At 41.8% G+C, this 21,407-nt stretch overlaps 1 protein-coding gene across 2 annotated transcripts in view; it reads right to left on the bottom strand.

Moving 5' to 3' along the window:
• Positions 1-21,407, bottom strand: part of pik3r5 (phosphoinositide-3-kinase, regulatory subunit 5) — a 53,874-nt gene that overhangs the window by 11,592 nt on the left and 20,875 nt on the right. For both annotated transcript variants that reach the window (XM_061734638.1, XM_061734639.1), the window contains exons 3-10: positions 15,595-15,710; positions 15,429-15,497; positions 12,216-12,354; positions 6,358-6,427; positions 6,102-6,276; positions 4,556-4,724; positions 4,397-4,465; positions 660-1,582 (exon numbers count right to left, since the gene is read on the bottom strand). In XM_061734638.1, the coding sequence (XP_061590622.1) occupies positions 660-1,582; positions 4,397-4,465; positions 4,556-4,724; positions 6,102-6,276; positions 6,358-6,427; positions 12,216-12,354; positions 15,429-15,497; positions 15,595-15,710 (1,730 nt within the window). The remainder of the gene's footprint in view (positions 1-659; positions 1,583-4,396; positions 4,466-4,555; positions 4,725-6,101; positions 6,277-6,357; positions 6,428-12,215; positions 12,355-15,428; positions 15,498-15,594; positions 15,711-21,407) is intronic.

Below are 21,407 nucleotides of genomic sequence, written 5' to 3'. Positions count from 1 at the left end.
TTTTTTTCAGGCTCATCTTTCTTTCTTTCTTTCTTTCTTTTTTTCAGGCTCATCTTTCTTTCTTTCTTTCTTTCTTGGCTCATTTCCTTCCTTCCTTCCTTCCTTCCTTCCTTCCTTCCTTCCTTCCTTCCTTCCTTCCTTCCTTCCTTCCTTCCTTCCTTCCTTCCTTCCTTCCTTCCTTCCTTCCTTCCTTCCTTCCTTCCTTCCTTCCTTCCTTCCTTCCTTCCTTCCTTCCTTCCTTCCTTCCTTCCTTCCTTCCTTCCTTCCTTCCTTCCTTCCTTCCTTCCTTCCTTCCTTCCTTCCTTCCTTCCTTCCTTCCTTCCTTCCTTCCTTCCTTCCTTCCTTCCTTCCTTCCTTCCTTCCTTCCTTCCTTCCTTCCTTCCTTCCTTCCTTCCTTCCTTCCTTCCTTCCTTCCTTCCTTCCTTCCTTCCTTCCTTCCTTCCTTCCTTCCTTCCTTCCTTCCTTCCTTCCTTCCTTCCTTCCTTCCTTCCTTCCTTCCTTCCTTCCTTCCTTCCTTCCTTCCTTCCTTCCTTCCTTCCTTCCTTCCTTCCTTCCTTCCTTCCTTCCTTCCTTCCTTCCTTCCTTCCTTCCTTCCTCCCTCCCTCCCATCCCTAGTTTCATGATACGCTACACCTCCATTGGAGGATTCTTGTACTCACGTAAGCTCCTTTGGGCGACGCACTCAGCGGCCCTGACGACCTCCGGGCCCCGGCTCCTCCCCCGGCTCCTCCCCCGGCTCCCCCCCCCGTCGAGTCTCTCTTCACGGGTACGAAGTAGAACTGGAGCTTGAAGGCCCTGCTGAGGCGCGGGCGGGCGCTCTCCTCCCTCCTCAGGTTGCTGTAGGCCCGCGCCACCTTCCCCGCCACGTGGTCGGCGCCGAACACCACCACCCTCAGCGTGGCGCTCTGCCCGTCCTCGTCGCTGCTCAGGATGGGCCGCCGCCGGAAGCACACGTGCCGGAGGGTCGGCGTCTGCGGCTTGAGCAGGTGCTCGGGCCCGCACAGCCTCACCTGCTGCGGCAGCGAGTTGGAGCGCGTCTCCCGCACCGCCAGCAGGTCCCGGGACTCCGAGTTGCCCAGGCTCTTGGCCCGCGACAGCAGCCGTGGGTTTTTGGGCTTGTGGAAGAGTCTGTAGAGGTGCTGGCTGAGGCGAGCCGACGCCTTGGTGGACTTGGGCGAGCTCTTCTCGGCGGCGGGGGAGGAGCAGATGTAGTCGTCGGAGTCCTCGAAGTAGTCGCTGTCGGCGCCGGAGACGACGGAGAACAGCGAGGGCGGGTAGGACTCGGACGCCACGGACAGGCTGGAGAACATGGAGTCTTTGGAGGTGGTGGACAGCGAGGAGATGGTGGAGAAGGTGGAGGCGCGATAGCCGCCGCCGCAGTCGTTGGGGATGATGGATATCGGAGTGGAGTCCACTTCCCGTCGCTCCTCCTCCTCCTCTTCCTCCTCCTCATCCTCCTCCTCCATGTCTGTTTCAGTCACATCCTGCTCGTCATCATCATCAAAATCGTCCTTTTCCTCAGCGGCCGTTCCGTTGACGGCCGAGTCGTTGGAGTCGTGCTCCAAAAGCGTGTTCAGAACATCTAAGGATGAAGATAATCGGGTTAAAACGGATTTTAAACAGTCGGCGCTAGGGTTGCCACCCGTCCCGTAAAATACGGAATTGTCCTTTATTTGAGAAAAAAATGACACGATTTGTACCGTATTTTCCTTAACTTTTACACCATATTCTAGTTGAATTATTGCAATAAATTAACTTTTACACCATATTCTAGTTGAATTATTGCAATAAATTAACTTTTACACCATATTCTAGTTGAATTATTGAAATAAATTAACTTTTACACCATATTCTAGTTGAATTATTGAAATAAATTAACTTTTACACCATATTCTAGTTGAATTATTGAAATAAATTAACTTTTACACCATATTCTTCACCTGTAGGCTATATTACATCTGGGCTGATGTGGACATACGTAGCATAGGAGGCTATTTCAGTTGCTAGTATGGTTGTCTGTCTCTACAGTCATGCAAGTTCAATGCCATTAAAGCACTTTAAACTTTAAATCAAAGCATTTAGTTTTTTCATATAAAATAAAACAAATTTTTATGCCGTTTAGAAGTTTTGGGGCTTTTTTTTTGGCTCCTGCGCTGCTGAAATCAGGGCGTCCCTTATTTCTATTTCTGAAAGGTGGCGACCCTAGTCGGCGCATTTACCGGGGATTCACACTGAAAGCATCACGGACGTCATAGGCGTCCGGCTGCCATTTACTGTCTATAAAAAGGTCGTCGCTAGAGGCATCGGAGACGTCCAGAGCGTCAATTTGACATTGAGAGAATCTCAACTTTCAGAAAACGAGGAGCGTCCAATCACAGACCGGGATTCCCAATGTAAGAAGCATCAATGCACGTTGTACTTTCATGTTCACACAAACATACACTCATTCACACACATACATGAACATAGCTGTGCACTAACACACTCATTTTTATCAGGAATTAATCTATTTTATCTAGCGAACTGACATTTTACCTGATTTGATTGCCGTTTTTACCGGAACTAAATGTTTTTACCTGAACTAAATGTTTCTACCTTAACTAAATGTTTTCACCTGAACTAAATGTTTTTACCTGAACGTTACTCATGTCAAATACGTAACTGATGGTTGAGGAGCTGTATGTCCGAACTATTTTATTTGCTACATTGATCCAACGCAAAATCATTAAAAACAGCGTATTAATCACAAAACACAGTTTAAACATTATGAACAAATCTGCTACGACCCGGTGTGTCAGTGGTGTCAACTCGCTGATGGTCGGTTGATCTGGTTGATCTGGGGAACAACCTTGTTAAAGGAGAGCGTCAAACTCACTCTTGTGTACGCGGAAATAACACTGAAATATAAAGAATTTTCAAATTTATTCCCTCTTTAAGTCTTCTGAAAATGTAAAATCTAAAATGTATATATACACATGTATACACACACTATATACATACATATATATACTATATATATATATACATACATACATACACACACACACACACACACAGGACTGTCTCAGAAAATTAGAATATTGTGATAAAGTTCTTTATTTTCTGTAATACAATTAAAAAAAAACAAAAATGTCATACATTCTTGATTCATTACAAATCTGAAATATTGCAAGCCTTTTATTATTTTAATATTGCTAATTATTATTATTATGGCTTACAGTTTAAGATTAAAGGTATTGTGACATGAAAAACACATTTTTCTTGATTTTTTGTGTTTTGTTGGGTGTCTTGACATCAATTACACCCAAAAAACAACGAACTTTTAACATTCAGTGTATTGCGTGCTTTCTGGGATTTTCCGCATAACTGTGCAAAAACGGCGCATGTGGTTTGGTGGCGGGCCGTGACGTCAGGGCCCGCTAAATCACCGCCCCCTCCACCCAGCTCCCTGCCTCCTCTCCTCTCCAGCGCACCATAAAGGCTGATTTATGGTTCCGCGTTACACCGACGCAGAGCCTACGGCGTAGGGTTACGCGGCGACGCGCTACGTACGCTGAACCCTACAGCGTAGGCTCTGCGTCGATTTAACGCGGAACCATAAATCAGGCTTAACACGGAGCTGTTTAGAGCCTCTTCTGTTCTAATCACCGGAGGAAAACTGCTAAGAAGACCCGCGGCCACTGACTGGACTTAAGATAAGGGGACACTGCTGCTCGCATGCCTTTATTTTTATGATTGTTTGCTGTGGACTGTCTGCTTCGCCCTGCTGCTTTTCCGTGCATGCTTCGCCTGTCGCTCCCGGCTTAACTCTCCAACGCCGCTGTTAGAAGTCCGTGACCAGAGGACTCGACTTCCAGTCGAGTCCTCTGGTCCCGGTTGGACTTCATCCCCGGGCTGTAGTCGCCCTGTCTGGGCTGTGTGTGTGGGTGTTTGTGGTTCGGTGTGCGCGCGTGTGTGTGGAGACGGCAGAAGTGTGTAGCGGTTGGAGGAGGTTTGGAGGAGGAGCGGGGCAATGATTGACAGGAAAGGGGGAAAAGGAAGCGTTTTTCACGGGAAAAAAAACACCGTCATAAAAAGCCAGGAATGGAGTACTGGAGTGAATTTTTTCTTGTTACACTTTTAGACAAATTTGAGGGATGTTGGCCAAGACTTTGAATAGTGTTGAAACATGTTAAAAATGATGTCACAATACCTTTAAGATTCCCAGAATATTCTATTTTTTGAGATAGGATATTTGAGTTTTCTTTCAGTTGATTTGTAATGAATCCAGAATGTATGACATTTTTGTTTTTTTAATTGCATTACAGAAAATCACAATATTCAAATTTTCTGAGACAGTCCTCCACACACACATACATATATAAATATATATATATATACAGTCGTAGGCGTTTACCGAAGTTGTCGTTGTCCCAGTGAAACGTGTAGCATTTGGCTGTCGGCAACGGCAACGTCTGCAGCATCCCTGAGGGAGGACAAAAAGATGTCAGACGTCTAATCAGAAGGTTTTAGAGAGGAAGTGGAGGATGTGGGGGTCGGGCCGATGATGTCACACCGTCAGACTTCCTGCCGTTGGACGCGGGGATCCGCAGCCCCTCCCTCAGCTCCTCCAGGCCCCGGACCACGTGACCCCGGGCCGTCAGCGGGTCGCTCATGACGGCCGCCGTCTCCAGGACGTCCGTCACCACGGAGAAGATCTGCTGCAGCTCGCTGGCCGTCTTCCCCTGCGGGAGTGAGCGATGCCGGGGTCACCAATCGAACTGAATTATTAATTTATATGAATTATTCATTTATTAGGATCCCCATTAGCTGATGCAGCACATCAGCTACTCTTCCTGGGGTCCACACATAACAAGCAGACATAACAATATACATTTACAAGCACAGAAACTCTGACTGCGTTTCCATGCATCAATAACCCTTTTAAAACCTGAATATTAGCAATAACCCGGTTTTGCATGGCCATGTAAACACCAATATCCCCTTTGAATAACCCGAATTTGCTCATATTCGGGTTTTTAAAAACCCAAAAATGACCCCTGGGTTACTCCTTTTAAAACCCGAATATTGGGTCATGTAAACGCCAAACGTGATATCCCCATCAAAATGAACATGAATTTGTTTTCTGCGCATGCTCTGTTCACAAGGAATCCTGGTCTTTTGAGTCCAGGAAGTTCTTATAAACACGGAGAAACACAAGACCAGGAGGAGACTAATCACTTCATAAATTGAATGTTGTATGCACCAATGTATGAATGTTGGTGGTGGTCCGAGGGGCCGTTTAGCGCGATATGGCAGCCACGCTTCCGTCAGTCTGCCCCAGGGCAGCTGTGGCTACAATGTAGCTTGTAGTAATGTAGCTGGTGAGAATGAGTATGAATGAATAATGATTTCTGTAAAGCGCTCTGGGTGCCTTGAAGGGCGCTATATAAATCCAAGTCATTATTATTATTATTATTATTAAATGTAATGAAGGATATGAACATTTTGGCATTTGTAGACGGTAGAAAGTACGGGGAAATAGTGAGATTTACAAGAAGGTGAGAGAAAAGTTGCGCAAAGCAGCATTTGTTTTGAATTTGGATACAGGAAGAAGACGCGGAAATAACGGGAGTAAGCGTCATAATGTTCTCCGTGCGTCGCTGGTTTTGTTCAGATATCCCAAATGATTACAATCACCATGTATACAGAGATAACCCACGCATGTAAACGGAATATTCCGAATGTTTCAGTAACCGGAATATTAGCAATAACAGGAATTTTGACTGCATGTAAATGCAGCCAATATGAGCCATACTGATATTCCCTGCTTAAGTACACTTAACAGTCAAATAAAACAACATTAACAGTATTAGTAATAATGCAAGATAAACTCAATAACAAAATGAGATTAAAAAGTAATAATAATAATAATAAAACATAAAATAAATAAACATAATTATAAGTGTGCGTGCGTGCAGTAGTATCCTATGTGTATGTCTACATGTGCAGAATTGTTTACAGGCGTAGAGCTATTTGACGTTGTTTCAGTTGTCTTTTAAAGCTTGCTTTTGTTTTTTCTTTAGTAATCTGTCCTGAAGAACCGTGGCGTCGGCCCGTACCTGCAGCGCTCTGCTCACGCTCTGCAGCGGGTACTTGGTGCCCAGCGTGGCCTGGAAGGCGTGTTTGATCAGCGCCGTGAAGGTCTCGGCCTGCGAGAGCCGGGCGCCGCCGAGCTGCTCGGCCACCGCCAGGAAGTCGGCCGGGACCTCGCCGGGGTTCATCAGCAGCACCGTCCTGCGGGCGGCACACGGGCGGCGTCAGTTACATGTTTAACACGTGAAGATGAGATGAGAAGAAGAGGGACGGAGGCCTTACGTGGTCTTGGAACACTGGTCCGACACCTTCAGACCCTGCTCTTGTCTCACCAGCCTCTGGAAGCTTATTCCTGCGAGGAAAGCAGAAAACTCCTCTCAGTAAAGCACATTCACGACGGAGACGGAGGCTCGTCGGACGCCAGGCGACCGAGGCGACAAAAATGTAAAACAAAGCAGAATACAATGACCTGAACATTCATGAAACTTTTTTTAAGGGGGAAAAATGAAGTACGATTAACACAGATTTTTTTTTTTTTTCCATTGGTCCCATGCACACAGAGATTTCTTCAGATTCTCCAAATCTTTTGATGATTTAAATATTATAATATCTCCACTATTCCAAGGAGCATCATCACGAAATTGCTTCACAATCTGTACACACACTTTCCTTCTCTGAAAGATGCTCTTTTTAATATATATATATATATATATATATATATATATATATATACACACACAGTATACACATACATACATTTGTATATATACATATATGTATATACTTTTTACACCTAAACATGTCATTGATCTGCTGAAAATTAACCTCAGTTGTTGCAGGAAGCTTCCCAACATCCGTTTTTTTTAGTATTCCCACCTATCATTTATTTGCTGCCATCATATTCATAATATTTCTCATATAATAGTAAAACTTCTCACTTTCAACATCTTGTGTAAATCAAATATGGGCCTAAGAGACCTGGAAATCATTGCATTGTGTTTTTATTTTAATTTATTAACAGCATTCTGACTTCTGTGGGATTGCTGATACATATAAATTATTTTTAATTTAAAGAACCACTAATTCCTCTAGAAAACCCACCTACTCAGAGTTCAACAGGTCCATTCAGGTCATTCAAATGTCTTCATTCTGTGACTGAATGGAGGAACTCCTAATAAAACAGACTGAATTTCAGTCTGTTTTATTAGAACTTCCTTCATCCATTCCTGTAAATTTCTTTGTTACATTTTAATGCACTTCCTGTAATTGTTTAATCTCTTTTATGCAAGTGCTGCAGTCACATTCCCGTTCAGTGAACGTGATGTCACGCCTGAGCATCGACCTTGTAGGTCATTTGTAATTTATTTATTTATTTAAAAACAGGGACAGTGCACAATAAGACATTAATCTTTTACAAGAGAATATTAATATTTTTTTTTTTTTTTTTTTTTTAACCTTTATTTAACCAGGAGAGAGTCTCGTTGAGATTAATAATCTCTTTTACAAGAGAGTCCTGGCCAAGACAGGCAGCAACATGGTTACAAAAACAAATAACATAAGAACAATTAAAACAGTTTTAACAAAACAGTAAACAGATCGCAAAAATAGTCAAAATCAACAACAATCAAAGCACCTACAGCTAAATGTACTTGCTTCCAAGTCTTTCAGGAGAACTTTAAAAGCATCAAGTGAGACCAGATCTCTTAATTTTAAAATTTTCTGCAACTCATTCCATGCATAAGGAGCAGCATAGCTGAAGGCCCTACTACCTAGTTTAGTGCGGACCCTAGGTACAGACAATAAAAATAAGTCCTGGGAGCGAAGGTTATGACTCCCAGTGCTTTTTTGAAAAACATAATTTCCTAAGTAGAGTGGAAGTTGGCCAAGAATGGCCTTATAAACAAAGACATGCCAATGATAGAGTCTACGGGTGGACAGAGCAGACCATCCGACCCGAGTGTACAAAGAGCAGTGGTGAGTACGAGATCTAAAATTTGTTATAAATCTCAATGCTCCATGATAGACAGTATCCAATGAGTGAAGACATAGAGCAGATGCATGCATGTATAGGACATCGCCGTAGTCAAGCACAGACATAAAAGTGGTGGCAACAAGTCTCTTTTTGGCTTCGAAGGAAAAGCAAGCCTTATTTCTAAAATAAAAACCCAATTTTAGTTTCAACTTTCTTACAAGATGCTGAATATGAGGCTTAAATGAGAGCGAGTCATCAATTATGAATCCAAGATACTTAAATTGCGATACAGATTCAATCTCAGAACCCTGAAAAGTAGTGATGGACGGGAGATTCACTGGCTTGGATTTTGCATTAGAAAACGTCATGAGTTTTGTTTTGTCAGCATTTAAAAGAAGCTTCAACTCAAACAGGGTACATTGCACAGTATTAAAAGCAAGCTGTAGCTGACAGAGTGCCTGATTTAAAGTAGGCGCAGAACAATAAATCACTGTGTCATCGGCATAAAAATGAAAATTTGCCTCAGCAGCATTTTGATCAAGACAGTTGATATAGATAATAAAAAGTAAAGGCCCAAGGACCGACCCCTGGGGCACACCATTTCTAATATTAAGGGGGCTGGAGGTGACACCTTTAGCCTGCACACACTGTGATCTACCTGATAAATAATCTCCAAACCACAAGACAGTCTGTTCAGAGAGTCCAATATTCACAAGTCTTTGAATAAGAATAGCATGATCAACTGTGTCGAAAGCCTTAGACAGATCAAGAAAGAGGGCTGCACAGTGTTGATTGTTGTCTAAGGTTTCAATGAAATCATTAACTACCTTTAAGGCTGCTGTCGTTGTGCTGTGTTTCTTCCTAAAACCCGATTGGAAATTTGACAAACGATTGTTTGTTGATAAAAATTCTTTTAGTTGTTGACTCACAAGGGATTCCAGAACTTTCATCAGGGCAGATAATTTAGAGATGGGCCTGTAGTTGTTTAAAATACTAGAGTCACCACCTTTTAACAGAGGGAGAACAAAAGCAGATTTCCATATAGTCGGGATTTTGTTTGTGAACAAGGAAAGATTAAAAAGATATGCTATAGGTTCTGCAATAAAATCAGCTGCTAACTTTAAAAAGTAAGGTTCAAGATTATCAGGACCCCCAGATTTTCTAATATCTAAGGATTTCAAGGCCTTTTGTACCTCAGAGACTGTGACAGGCTTAAAGCTAAAGATTTGACCATCTGTAACATGGACATCTGGACTAATAGTAGTAGAGCGACTAGGAGCTGGCATAGACCCAGCACTAACAGTGTCGAACAAGGAACCAGAGGAAATGAAATGCTCATTAAAACAATTCAGCATTTTTGCCTTGTCAGAGATTTTATGAGAGCCCTTGACAATACACGGAGGGAGCTCTAATTCAGTGATGGTTCCAGCTAAGGATTTTATAGTTTTCCAGAATTTTAAAGGGTTATTTAGATTTTTCGAAATATCAGAGAGAAAATGTTCAGCCTTAGCTTTTCTAATTGCAACAGTGCATAAATTGCGCAGTCGCCTAAAAAGCAGCCAGTCTGACTCAAGAGTCGTTTTCCTGGCTTTAGACCATGCCACATTCCGCTCATGCAACAAATTCGATAGATCAGTGGAAAACCATGCATTATTTCGGCCTTTTACCCTGTACTTTCTGAGGGGAGCATGCTTGTCAACAATTTTGATAAAACCATCATAAAAGAAATTCCAGGCAACTTCGACATCAGCAATGAGATTAATTCTCTCCCAATCATAGAGAACCAGATCATGAAAAAACCCTTGCTCCACAAAATGTTTTATGTCACGCTTTAAGACAATGCATGGCTTGGTTTTAGGAATTTTAGTATTTCTTACTGTAGCAACAACACAGTGGTCACTAATGTAATTTGCAAATACCGAGGCAGCTGTGTATTTGCAAGGAGCATTAGTTAAAATCAGATCAATGAGAGATGATTTTTCCGGACACTTAAGATTAGGTCTGGTGGGACTATCAACAATTTGGAAAAGATTTAGTGAGTCACAATAAGCTTTAAAATCATCAGATACTGGTTGAAGCCAGTTCCAGTTTAGGTCACCAATAATTACTGTTTCAGTAGAATTATATTCAGATATAAGCTGCATTAAGGAAGATAAAGTACCACTGACAGCTGACGGTGTCCTATAACAACCAATGACAGTAATATGAAGGGTTTTGGAGACCTCGAGATCCAGAGCCAAAAATTCAAATTGTTTACTCTGGGACACAGAGTGAAGCACATTGACATGAAATTTACTTCTGGTATAAATTGCAACACCACCGCCCCTTTTGGGTCGGTCAGTCCTATATATATTATAGCCATCAATACGAACATCCTTGTCCAGAACAGACTTGCTCAGCCAAGTCTCTGAAATAACAATAACATCAGCATCAGTTGAGAGTGCCCAAATCCGAAGCATATCCATTTTAGCAATCATACTCCGTAAATTCAAGTGAATGAAACCAAGACCTGTCCTTGATTTAAAATCAGCAGGAGTGTCAAAATGTGTGTCTGGACCTGGGTTAGGTTGCACATTCCCTGAGATCAATAACAATAAAACTATCAGACACCTCTGAGTTTGCTTAAATGGTATAATGGATACATCCTTCTTAACAGGCCTATTCACTTCTAATATAAAATCACGAAGACAACTTAAAGAGACAGTAAAGTTGTCTTGAAGAGCCATGACACTGATGAGATTAACCCAAACCTTTGTGTCAGAGGGGAAGAACAAAGGCTGGGGTAAGGGTTTGCTGACATCTGACGTCCAGCTAGTAGTACACATTCCCCGACAAGGTGCAATCAGTTTTGAGCATACAATATATGAATTTTCAGCTCCATATGGGCTTCCCCTAGAGTCACTCAGAAATACCAAGTAAAGAACAGTCAGGAGTAGCGCCATTATGTGTTTCGAACCCAGAAATAAGCTACAAAAATTAATAAACTGATAGTTCTACTGTTTTACACAAAGCAGGAGGAGATCCAGAACAGTGCAGCAGAAACCAATCCGAAGGTCTGGTAGCTGCTGCAGGGCTGGAGAAGGTTAGATGTTGCAGAGTTGGCAGGGAGTGCAGGATGGATGGAATAGGCCTCAGGCTGCAGAGCAGGGTGGATGAAGCAGGCCTCAGGCTGCAGAGCAGGGTGGATGAAGCAGGCCTCAGGCTGCAGAGCAGGGTGGATGAAGCAGGCCTCAGGCTGCAGAGCAGGGTGGATGAAGCAGGCCTCAGGCTGCAGAGCAGGGTGGATGGAGCAGGCCAGGCTGCAGAGCAGGGTGGATGAAGCAGGCCTCAGGCTGCAGAGCAGGGTGGATGAAGCAGGCCTCAGGCTGCAGAGCAGGGTGGATGAAGCAGGCCTCAGGCTGCAGAGCAGGGTGGATGGAGCAGGCCAGGCTGCAGAGCAGGGTGGATGAAGCAGGCCTCAGGCTGCAGGGCAGCACATGCCAAAGTATGCTTTGTATATCAGATGAAAATGAGCAATCCACAGACCTTCACGAGTTGAAAAATCAGCAGTACAAAAGCCTTAGGTGGAAAATGTTAAAAAACTACTGAAATCCAATAAAAACTATTATCAACAGACAAACACTTAACAGAGACTTGACAGAGACACTACACATGCTTGCCATCTTGCCCGGTTGTAGCAGCTTGCTATTTTCCACATGTAGTCCGTGGGCAGGTTGATGGAATAGTACATAAAAATTAGTATAGAAAAAAGAAAAAATAAGTAAAAGAGCAGAACAAAGAAAAAAGACAATAGATAAAATAGATAAATAAAACGTGGAGGCAGATTCAACAGAGCACGGGATCTGTCAGATGTTGGCACCTAAGATTTAAAGCTAGGCTGCCCCCCAACACACACACATTTCATAAATGTGCACACACTTGTCTTGACAGTAACCGACGCTTGGCAAGATGTGAGAAGGTGTGGGAACTTTTACATGAAATAATGTCTGTTGGCAGAGTATTTATTCATTGCTATACAGGAGAATGATGACTTCCCAGTGCTTTCCCCCGAGCGGCCGCTAGAGGGCGCACCGCGGCAGCTGCTGCACAACTGGAGAGGACAGGAACCACTGGAGAGGACAGGAACAGCTGGAGAGGACAGGAACCATGAGAAGCCGTGAAGACTCACCGGGGGCCTTGACCTCCAGCTGCAGCGTGGACAGCAGCTCTCTGCAGACACCACAGTACGGCTCGGGCCACGTCAGGAAGCAGCTGAACACGTGGAAGGCCTCCTGCAGCAGCTCCGTGTCCGGGGGACAGTGCGGCGTCTACGACCGAAGCAGACACCGCTTATTTTTAAGACCTTTTTTCTCTTTTTTTTTAAACTTTATTACGATAGTTATCAAGACATTTTTGACGGAGGCTTTTCAGTCACATTTGTTCAAGTTAGCACTTAAAGGGGACCTATTATGGCATCTAATACCTATTTAAAACAGGCCTTAAATGTCTTAAAAACAAGCTTTTGATTGTTTTTGCTAAATAAATTAGAAATTCAGCCTCTAAACCATGTCTTTATCTTCCCATTCTCTAACCTCATTATCTATGCGGGACTCTGAGTGGGCGGGGCTATGATAATGAGGCTCTGTGCTGATTGGCTGCCTGAATGACGCGATACACCGCTATGAAAAAATGGCGGAAGTTCCGACCGGCGGAGTTAGTTGTGGGCGTGGTTTCATTGGAGGCACACAAACATGGTATTCACCATTTTAAGAATTAAGAATTACAGACATTTCATGCAAACTACCTTTATTTTTAGAGGACTGAAAATATCCTCTGTGGTCTAGTCACTCGTTATTTAAAGAGACATAACGCACCAGTGAGCTCAATAACATCTAAAAAGGCCTAGAAGACCACAGAGGACAACTTAAGTGGATCATTTCCATCACATCATCATCAGAAGTCGGAGTCCAATCAGGAGATGCCTCACATTCAGACAAACGCTACGAAACCGACGGAGCTTTAGGGGGGGACGAGGACCCCTAACGTAGGCAGTCCGTGGACTCCAGCCTATTTTTTTTGCATGTTAAACAGGAAGAGTTTCACTTACATATCCTGCATTTAGTGTCCCAAAGTTTAATCCATTAATTCGTTTGGAAAAAAAAAATCAAAAAAAAGAAAAATCACATAATAATAATAAGCTGATTTCAGCACCGGATGAAGACGCAACACCTAAACCTGATATATAAAATTATGTATAGTATGAATTCATTCCAAATAAATGTCCTGAGGTCTGAAAGGCTTCTGTGTTACTTTTTTCCTTTGATAGTTTTGAGGGATCTAGCTGTGGGATTTCTTTATTTACAAAGATATGGGTAAAATAAAAATTTTTTTGGTAGCTATTTGCACCTTTTAGAAATGTATTTAGTTAGTATGGACTTGTAACATACAGATTATTAAAGATTGGCTTATATGAATTGTTTTGATGCATAGCAAATACAAAATACTCCATAAAATGGCAGTATACCATGCAAAAATGTAAAAAATATGCTTAAGCAGACTTGTTCTATGGTAGGTCATAAAGGGTTAAGAACGGATAAAAACAGAATCATAAAAACTCCGACTGCATGTCATCGTTAAGTTACCAGACGTGCAACAGAAAAACAAAAAGTGCATCTGCCACAAAACTGTAAATCCACAAAGACGTAATATCACCAGTCCAACTCCTAACTCCAGTGTTTTTACTTCCTGTTTAAAAAAGAAGAAGAAGAAGAATCTGCAGCCCGACACAGTTTTGCTCTAAAAAGAGAACATTTTCCACGTCTAAAATTGTGACCAATAGGAAACCCTGGAAAACATCACATGCCTGCTGAGTGAACTATAATGAATCTCTCTGACAGCGCCGCTTGTTTCGATTACAATGTGTGAAAGAGAATGACGAAAAAAGAGAAGTGTGAACGGGGGAGGTTCACGTGAGGCCAGTAAATAAAGTGTTTTTAAAAGTGTTTCTTTTCATGTGACGACTCAAACAAACGGCACGGTGGGGTTTGAATCGAGGAAGGAGCGTGTCCTCATATGTGGAAGCAGATATTTGGTTCTGAGAGGTGATGAGAGGAGATGAGATGAGAGGTGATGAGATGAGAGGAGATTATAGAAGATGAGAGGTGATAAAAGGAGATGAAATGAAGGAATGAGAGGGGATGAGAGGTGATGAGAGGAGATGAGGGTGATGAGGAAATGAGAGGTGATGAAGAAATGAGAGGTGATGAGGAAATGAGAGGTGATGAGGAAATGAGAGGTGATGAGAGGTGATGAGGAAATGAGAGGTGATGAGGAAATGAGAGGTGATGAGGAAATGAGAGGTGATGAGGAAATGAGAGGTGATGAGAGGTGATGAGAGGAGATGAGAGGTGATGAGAGGTGATGAGGAAATGAGAGGTGATGAGAGGTGATGAGAGGTGATGAGGAAATGAGAGGTGATGAGAGGTGATGAGAGGAGATGAGAGGTGATGAGAGGTGATGAGGAAATGAGAGGTGATGAGGAAATGAGAGGTGATGAGGAAATGAGAGGTGATGAGAGGAGATGAGAGGAGATGAGAGGTGATGAGAGGTGATGAGGAAATGAGAGGTGATGAGGAAATGAGAGGTGATGAGGAAATGAGAGGTGATGAGAGGTGATGAGAGGAGATGAGAGGTGATGAGAGGTGATGAGGAAATGAGAGGTGATGAGAGGTGATGAGAGGTGATGAGGAAATGAGAGGTGATGAGAGGTGATGAGAGGAGATGAGAGGTGATGAGAGGTGATGAGGAAATGAGAGGTGATGAGGAAATGAGAGGTGATGAGGAAATGAGAGGTGATGAGAGGAGATGAGAGGAGATGAGGAAATGAGGAAATGAGAGGAGATGAGAGGAGATGAGAGGAGATGAGGAAATGAGAGGTGATGAGAGGAGATGATGAGATGAGAGGTGATGAGGAAATGAGAGGTGATGAGGAAATGAGAGGTGATGAGGAAATGAGAGGTGATGAGGAAATGAGAGGTGATGAGAGGTGATGAGAGGAGATGAGGAAATGAGAGGTGATGAGAGTTGATGAGAGGTGATGAGGAGATGAGGACATGAGAGAAGAGGTGATAAGAGGAGATGAGAGGTGATGACATGAGATGAGAGGTGATGAGATGAGAGATGATGAGAGGAGAGGTGATAATGATATGAAAAGGGTAGAGGTGATAAAAGTAGATGAGGTGATAAGAGGAGATGAAAGGTGATGACATGAGAGAGGATAAGAGGTGATGAAGAGATGAGATGGGATGAGATGAAATGAGGTGATGAGGAGATGAGAGGTGATGAAAGGTGATGACATGAGATGATGAGAGGAGAGCAGTGATGTCAGTGGGGGGGTCTGTACCTGCAGCAGCGTGGAGGAGAACATGATGGCGAGAGGAGCCACCAGCTCGTACTGACACTGCTCCTGCACCTGGAAACACACCGGGAGGAAACCAGACGCATTTAACATCCTTTAATACCAAACCAGGGTTTTTTGTGCCGGTGCCCTTCGTCCTTCACCCTCTCACCTCTTTGGTCTTACTGATGATCTGCTGTAAAAGGATGAGGAAGTTCTCGGGGTCTCTCTTCACCAGCTCCTCCAAGCTCCAGCGGTTCATGGACTGACCGGCCGAGCACATCAGCACTGAAACACAAGCACACCAGCCTGCGTTACCAATACGTCCACCTAGGGTTGCCACCCGTCCCGTAAAATACGGAATTGTCCTTTATTTGAGAAAAAAACGTTGCGTCCCGTATTTAACTAATACGGGACGCGATTTGTCCCGTATTTTCATTAACGCCCCATACACACGTCTGTCACACACACATCAACACTAAATTTATCAATAATGAACAAAATAAAACACAGGAAACATTAAGGCCAGCAAAATCTTTGTGGCGGGACAACAGGACCTGCTGCGTCTGTGCCCAGATCTTTCTATGTGCCAGACAGCGGGGAGGACTCGGGCTTCACCTCCAGGTAGGGTTTGGGAATTGGGAATTAAAAGTTGCGTTCCATATTGAACCAATACGGACATATATTATGCTCTTATTGATTGATGTCATAATATACAGGTGAAGGTCGGAAAATTTGAATATATTGCAAAACGTCATTCGTAGTAAATTCAACTAAAGGTGAAACAAATATATTATTTCCTACTACATTCAAAGTGAAATATTTCAAGCCTTTATTTGTTATGATTTTGATGATTATGGCTCACAGTTTATGAAAACCCCAAATAAAAAATAAAAGAGAATATTTTATGAAATCAATAAACAATTCCATCATCAAAATTATAACAAATAAAGGTTTAACATATCTTGTTTTGCATGTAATAAGACTAGGTAATATATTAGTTTCACCTTTTAAGTTGAATTATTGAAATAAATTAACTTTTACACCATATTCTAGTTGAATTATTGAAATAAATTAACTTTTACACCATATTCTAGTTGAATTATTGAAATAAATTAACCTTTGCACCATATTCTAGTTGAATTATGGAAATAAGTTAACTTTTACACCATATTCTAGTTGAATTATTGAAATAAATTAACTTTTACACCATATTCTAGTTGGATTATTGAAATAAATTAACTTTTACACCATATTCTAGTTGAATTATTGAAATAAATTAACTTTTACAGCATATTCTAGTTAAATTATTATAATAAATTAACTTTTATATAAATAAGTGTGAAGACTACACCATATTCTTCACCTGTATCTATATTCTACATCTTGGCTGATGTGGACATACGTAGCATAGGAGGATATTTCAGCTGCTAGCATGGTTGACTGTCTATACAGTCATGCAAGTTCAATGCTATTAAAGCATTTTAAACTTTAAATCAAAGCATTTTGTTTTTTCATATTAAATAAATACATTTCTATGCAGTTTAGAAGTTTTGGGGCTTTTTTTTGGCTCCTGCGCTGCTGAAATCAGGGCGTCCCTTATTTCTATTTCTGAAAGGTGGCAACCCTACGTCCAGCACTTCTACACGAAGGTTTTCCCTGAAAGAGGACAGGACTCGAAAGGTTGCCCACGTTCTTTGCAAGGGGAAACTGTAAGACGCCTCCTGAAAGACACCAGGTAAAGCCCTTATTCTTCTATTAGGCCTCATAGCAGGCGCACTCCAGCATAATCTTGCCTAATTTTGACACTTTTGGCTCAGTTATGGCACTAAAGCAGGTTTATGTGGCTTAAAAGGTCGTGAGCAGGGACTAGTTTAGGACAGAATCGTCTAAATGCATGAGCTTCACCATGAACTGCTGTGTTAGCAACAGACAAAGGTATTCTGCTACATCGACCGCCGGCCTCAGCAGATAAAGGAGCCCATGAGAGTATTTTTTGAGGGCAACGATCGTACAAAAGATTACAAAAACCCACGTCTGAATATTCTAATCACACTCACAAGTTCAAAGCACTCGAGTATCTGAGAACCAATCTGCCTGCGCGACGACTCGGTGGTTAGCATGCTACTGTAGATGAAAAGCAACGTTTCAGTTCAGGTTTGATTTGTTGCCGAGCTTTTAGTTTTACTCTACCATAAAAAAACAGATTCACTCTACCTTAAAGGAGATCTTATTAACAGTATTAACAATAAATAATACATAAATAGCTGTTATGTGCAGCTATCATCATGCTAAAAGCTGGACGTAAACTGCTTATTAATTGCCCAAGAGAAAGCAAAGGTAAGACAAACTGATTTTAAATTGATTCTCATATTAATTCCTAAAAATCGATTCGTATGTCTAAAAATGTTTTTTTTATTCTTACTTTTAACCCCGGGTGAACTTTAATTTTAGTAGTTGCGTCATTAAATAATGCATGCAAATGGTGTGAAACTATCAAACAATGAACATGATGTCAAATGTAATACTAGTAAAAATGTAAAAAATCTATTGTTCTTATTTCTCTTTTTTCCACGGTTTATACTGTTTATATTTTGTAATTATATATTTTTTACTTTATCATTTTTTTCGCTGCATGTGTGTGTTGTGTGTACTGCTGCTGCTCAAAGCAAATTTCCCCACTGAGGGATGAATAAAGGGCAATCTAATCTAATTTTTTTGTTTAAATTTCAAATCATGCTTTTTATTCATGTTTTAACGTCTGTAAAGCACTTTGAATCACCAGTTTATTGAATTGTGCTAAACAAATAAACTTCCCTTGTTTTTCCTAGTATTATGCTGCATAACTATACAGTCATGTACCAGTAATTAGGTAACAGCTCAAAAAAACATTTATAATAACACTAACCCAAATCGATATTGTTTTAAATCGACTCGTGATAATCGATTCTGAATCTTAAGAATCAGAGTTGAATCGATTCTTGACATCTGAATGGATCCCCAGCCCTACCCGAGACAGAACCTTGGGGAACGCCACAAGACAGAGATTCAAATCAGTGACGGTGTCCTCTGTGTCCCCATCGTGAAAGCCCTTTTATAAAACAGTATTTCACCATACAGTACACGTAACATATGTACATTGCAGACATAACTGACATTGCATAAAATTTGTGCAAAATTTAACAACCACAAGAAGACTAGCACAGCATGGTGGTTGGCACCGTCGTCTCACAGCCAATCACATGCCAACGAGGAGGAAGCAGGAATCCTGCTTCCTCCCATTATCCAAACACGTGTACGTCAGGTTGATTGTTGTTTCTGAATCGCCGTTCGGAGTGAAGGTGTGTAGTTGTTTGTGTATAAGAGGACCTGCAACCCCAGACTTTTGCCCCGAAAAGAGCTGGGATCAACTCCAGCAGACGCTTGTGACCCTAAATAGGAGACAGCAGGTTTACAGGACTGTCTCAGAAAATTAGAATATTGTGATAAAGTTCTTTATTTTCTGTAATGTAATTAAAAAAACAAAAATGTCATACATTCTGGATTCATTACAAATCAACTGAAATATTGCAAGCCTTTTATTATTTTAATATTGCTGATCATGGCTTACATCTTAAGATTAAGATTCCCAGAATATTCTATTTTTTTGAGATAGGATATTTAAGTTTTCTTAAGCTGTAAGCCATGATCAGCAATATTAAAATAATAAAAGGCTTGCAATATTTCAGTTGATTTGTAATGAATCCAGAATGCATGATATTTTTGCATTACAGAAAATAAAGGACTTTATCACAATATTCTAATTTTCTGAGACAGTCCTGTATATGGACAAGAAGAGTCAAGATCTCCTTGATAAGATGTTCTTTTTATTTTATTTAATTCTTTAATTATGATCTAAAGTGACCCCAGAAACATTGATTGTGATTATTATTGTAAAGGTGACGTAGATATTTCTTACCATTTCAATATGGTCACTTCTATACGACATTTGTTGTCGTGGGTGGGTATTAAAGTGTTTCAGGGTTGGTTTCAGTAGAAATGTTTATGTACATGCAAAGAGGAAAAGATGCATTTCCTTCTTCCTGAAATAAAATACATGTTTTGAGAAATGTAAAAAATAAATACTAGGAAGAGCTAAAATAGATTCTACATTTTTAGAAAAAGGGGGTAACTGCTTTGCGACACATTGACTGCGTTTACATGCACTCAATAACCCTTTTAAAACCCGAATATTAGCAATAACCCAGTTTTGCAAGGCCATGTAAACACCAATAACCCGAATTTTGACTGCATGTAAACGTAGTCATTCACGACCAGTCAAAGCTTCAGTAGTTCAGCAGAAACTCTTTTACTCTTATTCTATTTATTTATTTAATTTTATGTTTTTTTGCTCTTCTTATGATTGCATGTTGTATTTCTGTATGTTTTATTCTGTAAAGCACTTTGGCTCACCTAGAGGTGGCTGTAAAGGGCTATATAAATAAAGTACATTTACATTTAAAAATGACCAAAAATAAAAGAGCATAATGTAAGAAAACAAAAATCTTGTTGGTAAACAAGATAAAAGGCGTTCGACTCAACTCTGACTGTTTTTAACAGCGTAAAAAAGAAACTCTAAGAGAACAACAGAAGACCACGAACGCTGCTCTGAGGTTCGCCACACTCACAAAAACAAGTGGAAGGTGAAAGCAGCGTACTGAATTTTAAAAGCTCCGGCGCCTCTGGTGGATCTCAATTACCCGGAGAGCGATATATCGACCGGTGCTGATGTTTTCTATGATTGCTACGAAAGGCGTTTGCGTGCTAGAAGGTCATCCAACCTGCTCCTATTTGCATCGTGATCAAATCTATTCACCAGGAAACTCTGCAGGTTTATTTTAAGAAGGTGTCGTCTCACAACGAAGCTGATAACAGGTCGATTGCATTATTGGAGCGTTTTTAATAAATGTAAACAAGCGTGTTGCGAAGGCCGCGCCCGCATGTAAATCACATCGTCCCAGTCCATGAGGGGGCAAACCCCCCAGGACGCGTTTCCGGGTGCCGTTGCAGCAGTCGAAAGCCTGATCTGATGTTGTTTTCAACGCCCTGCGCCACACTAACTCCTGCTTCGTGACGCTCGCTCACACGCTGCGGTCGCTGCCACAACTTCCTCCCAGCTGTCTATTTACACAACTTCCTCCAAACACCCAATAATACGCTACCCTGGTGATCCGAGAGCAGACACCTCTGCAGGCGTGTGCACCGCGTGTTCTCTCTGCTGTCGACGACGTGTGAAGAAAACAACGGGCTTTTGTCCGAGTGCACTGGGGGGACATGTTCATTCTACGCAGCATCACAAGCCACAAACTAATAATAACAGTTTCAAAGCTCATTTGTTGAAGATTCAACCACAAACTTGACATGTGAACTCTAAGCTTGTTTGTTTGTTTTATTTAGGATCTCCATTAGCATTAGCTATTCTTCCTGGGGTCCGACACACACACAACACACAAATGAACCAGTTTCCAAGTGGCGGGCTTTGTGTGAAACTTCAAAGAGCCGCCATTCAAAACAACCAGGATGGCTGCTACGACCCGCCTCGTTTCTCTGATCGTTTGCGTGCCCCTCTGGTGGCTCCGGTTCAGGGACGGTCCCTGAATCATGAATCCAGAGAAACCAGTTCAACTGCTTGTATTGACTTGGAGACGAAGTTGGATTGCTGGCGACCCCATCTCCCTAAAAAGGCTTTCAGACGAAGTCGTAGAAGCGACTACTCTCATGAGCTAGTTTATCGTCCAACTCGGTCAGGCTGTCATTTCATCCTCTCTGGAGGTCTCTCACCCGTTAGAAGACACAAAAATAATCTAATATTTAATATAGAAAATGAAATGAATCTTGCAAATCCCACTAAACTTGTGCAATTGTGCTGCGACCGAAAGGTATTTACAGGTCATAAATGCTACGAATGCACGCCAGGTCCCAGCAGCCCCAGACTGGCGCCATCAG

Source organism: Cololabis saira, chromosome 1, assembly GCF_033807715.1.
Source record: "Cololabis saira isolate AMF1-May2022 chromosome 1, fColSai1.1, whole genome shotgun sequence".
In the NCBI taxonomy this organism is placed as follows: domain Eukaryota; kingdom Metazoa; phylum Chordata; class Actinopteri; order Beloniformes; family Belonidae; genus Cololabis; species Cololabis saira.
The sequence above is the reverse complement of the archived record's forward strand: the minus strand, read 5'-3'. Positions and strand labels throughout refer to the sequence as shown.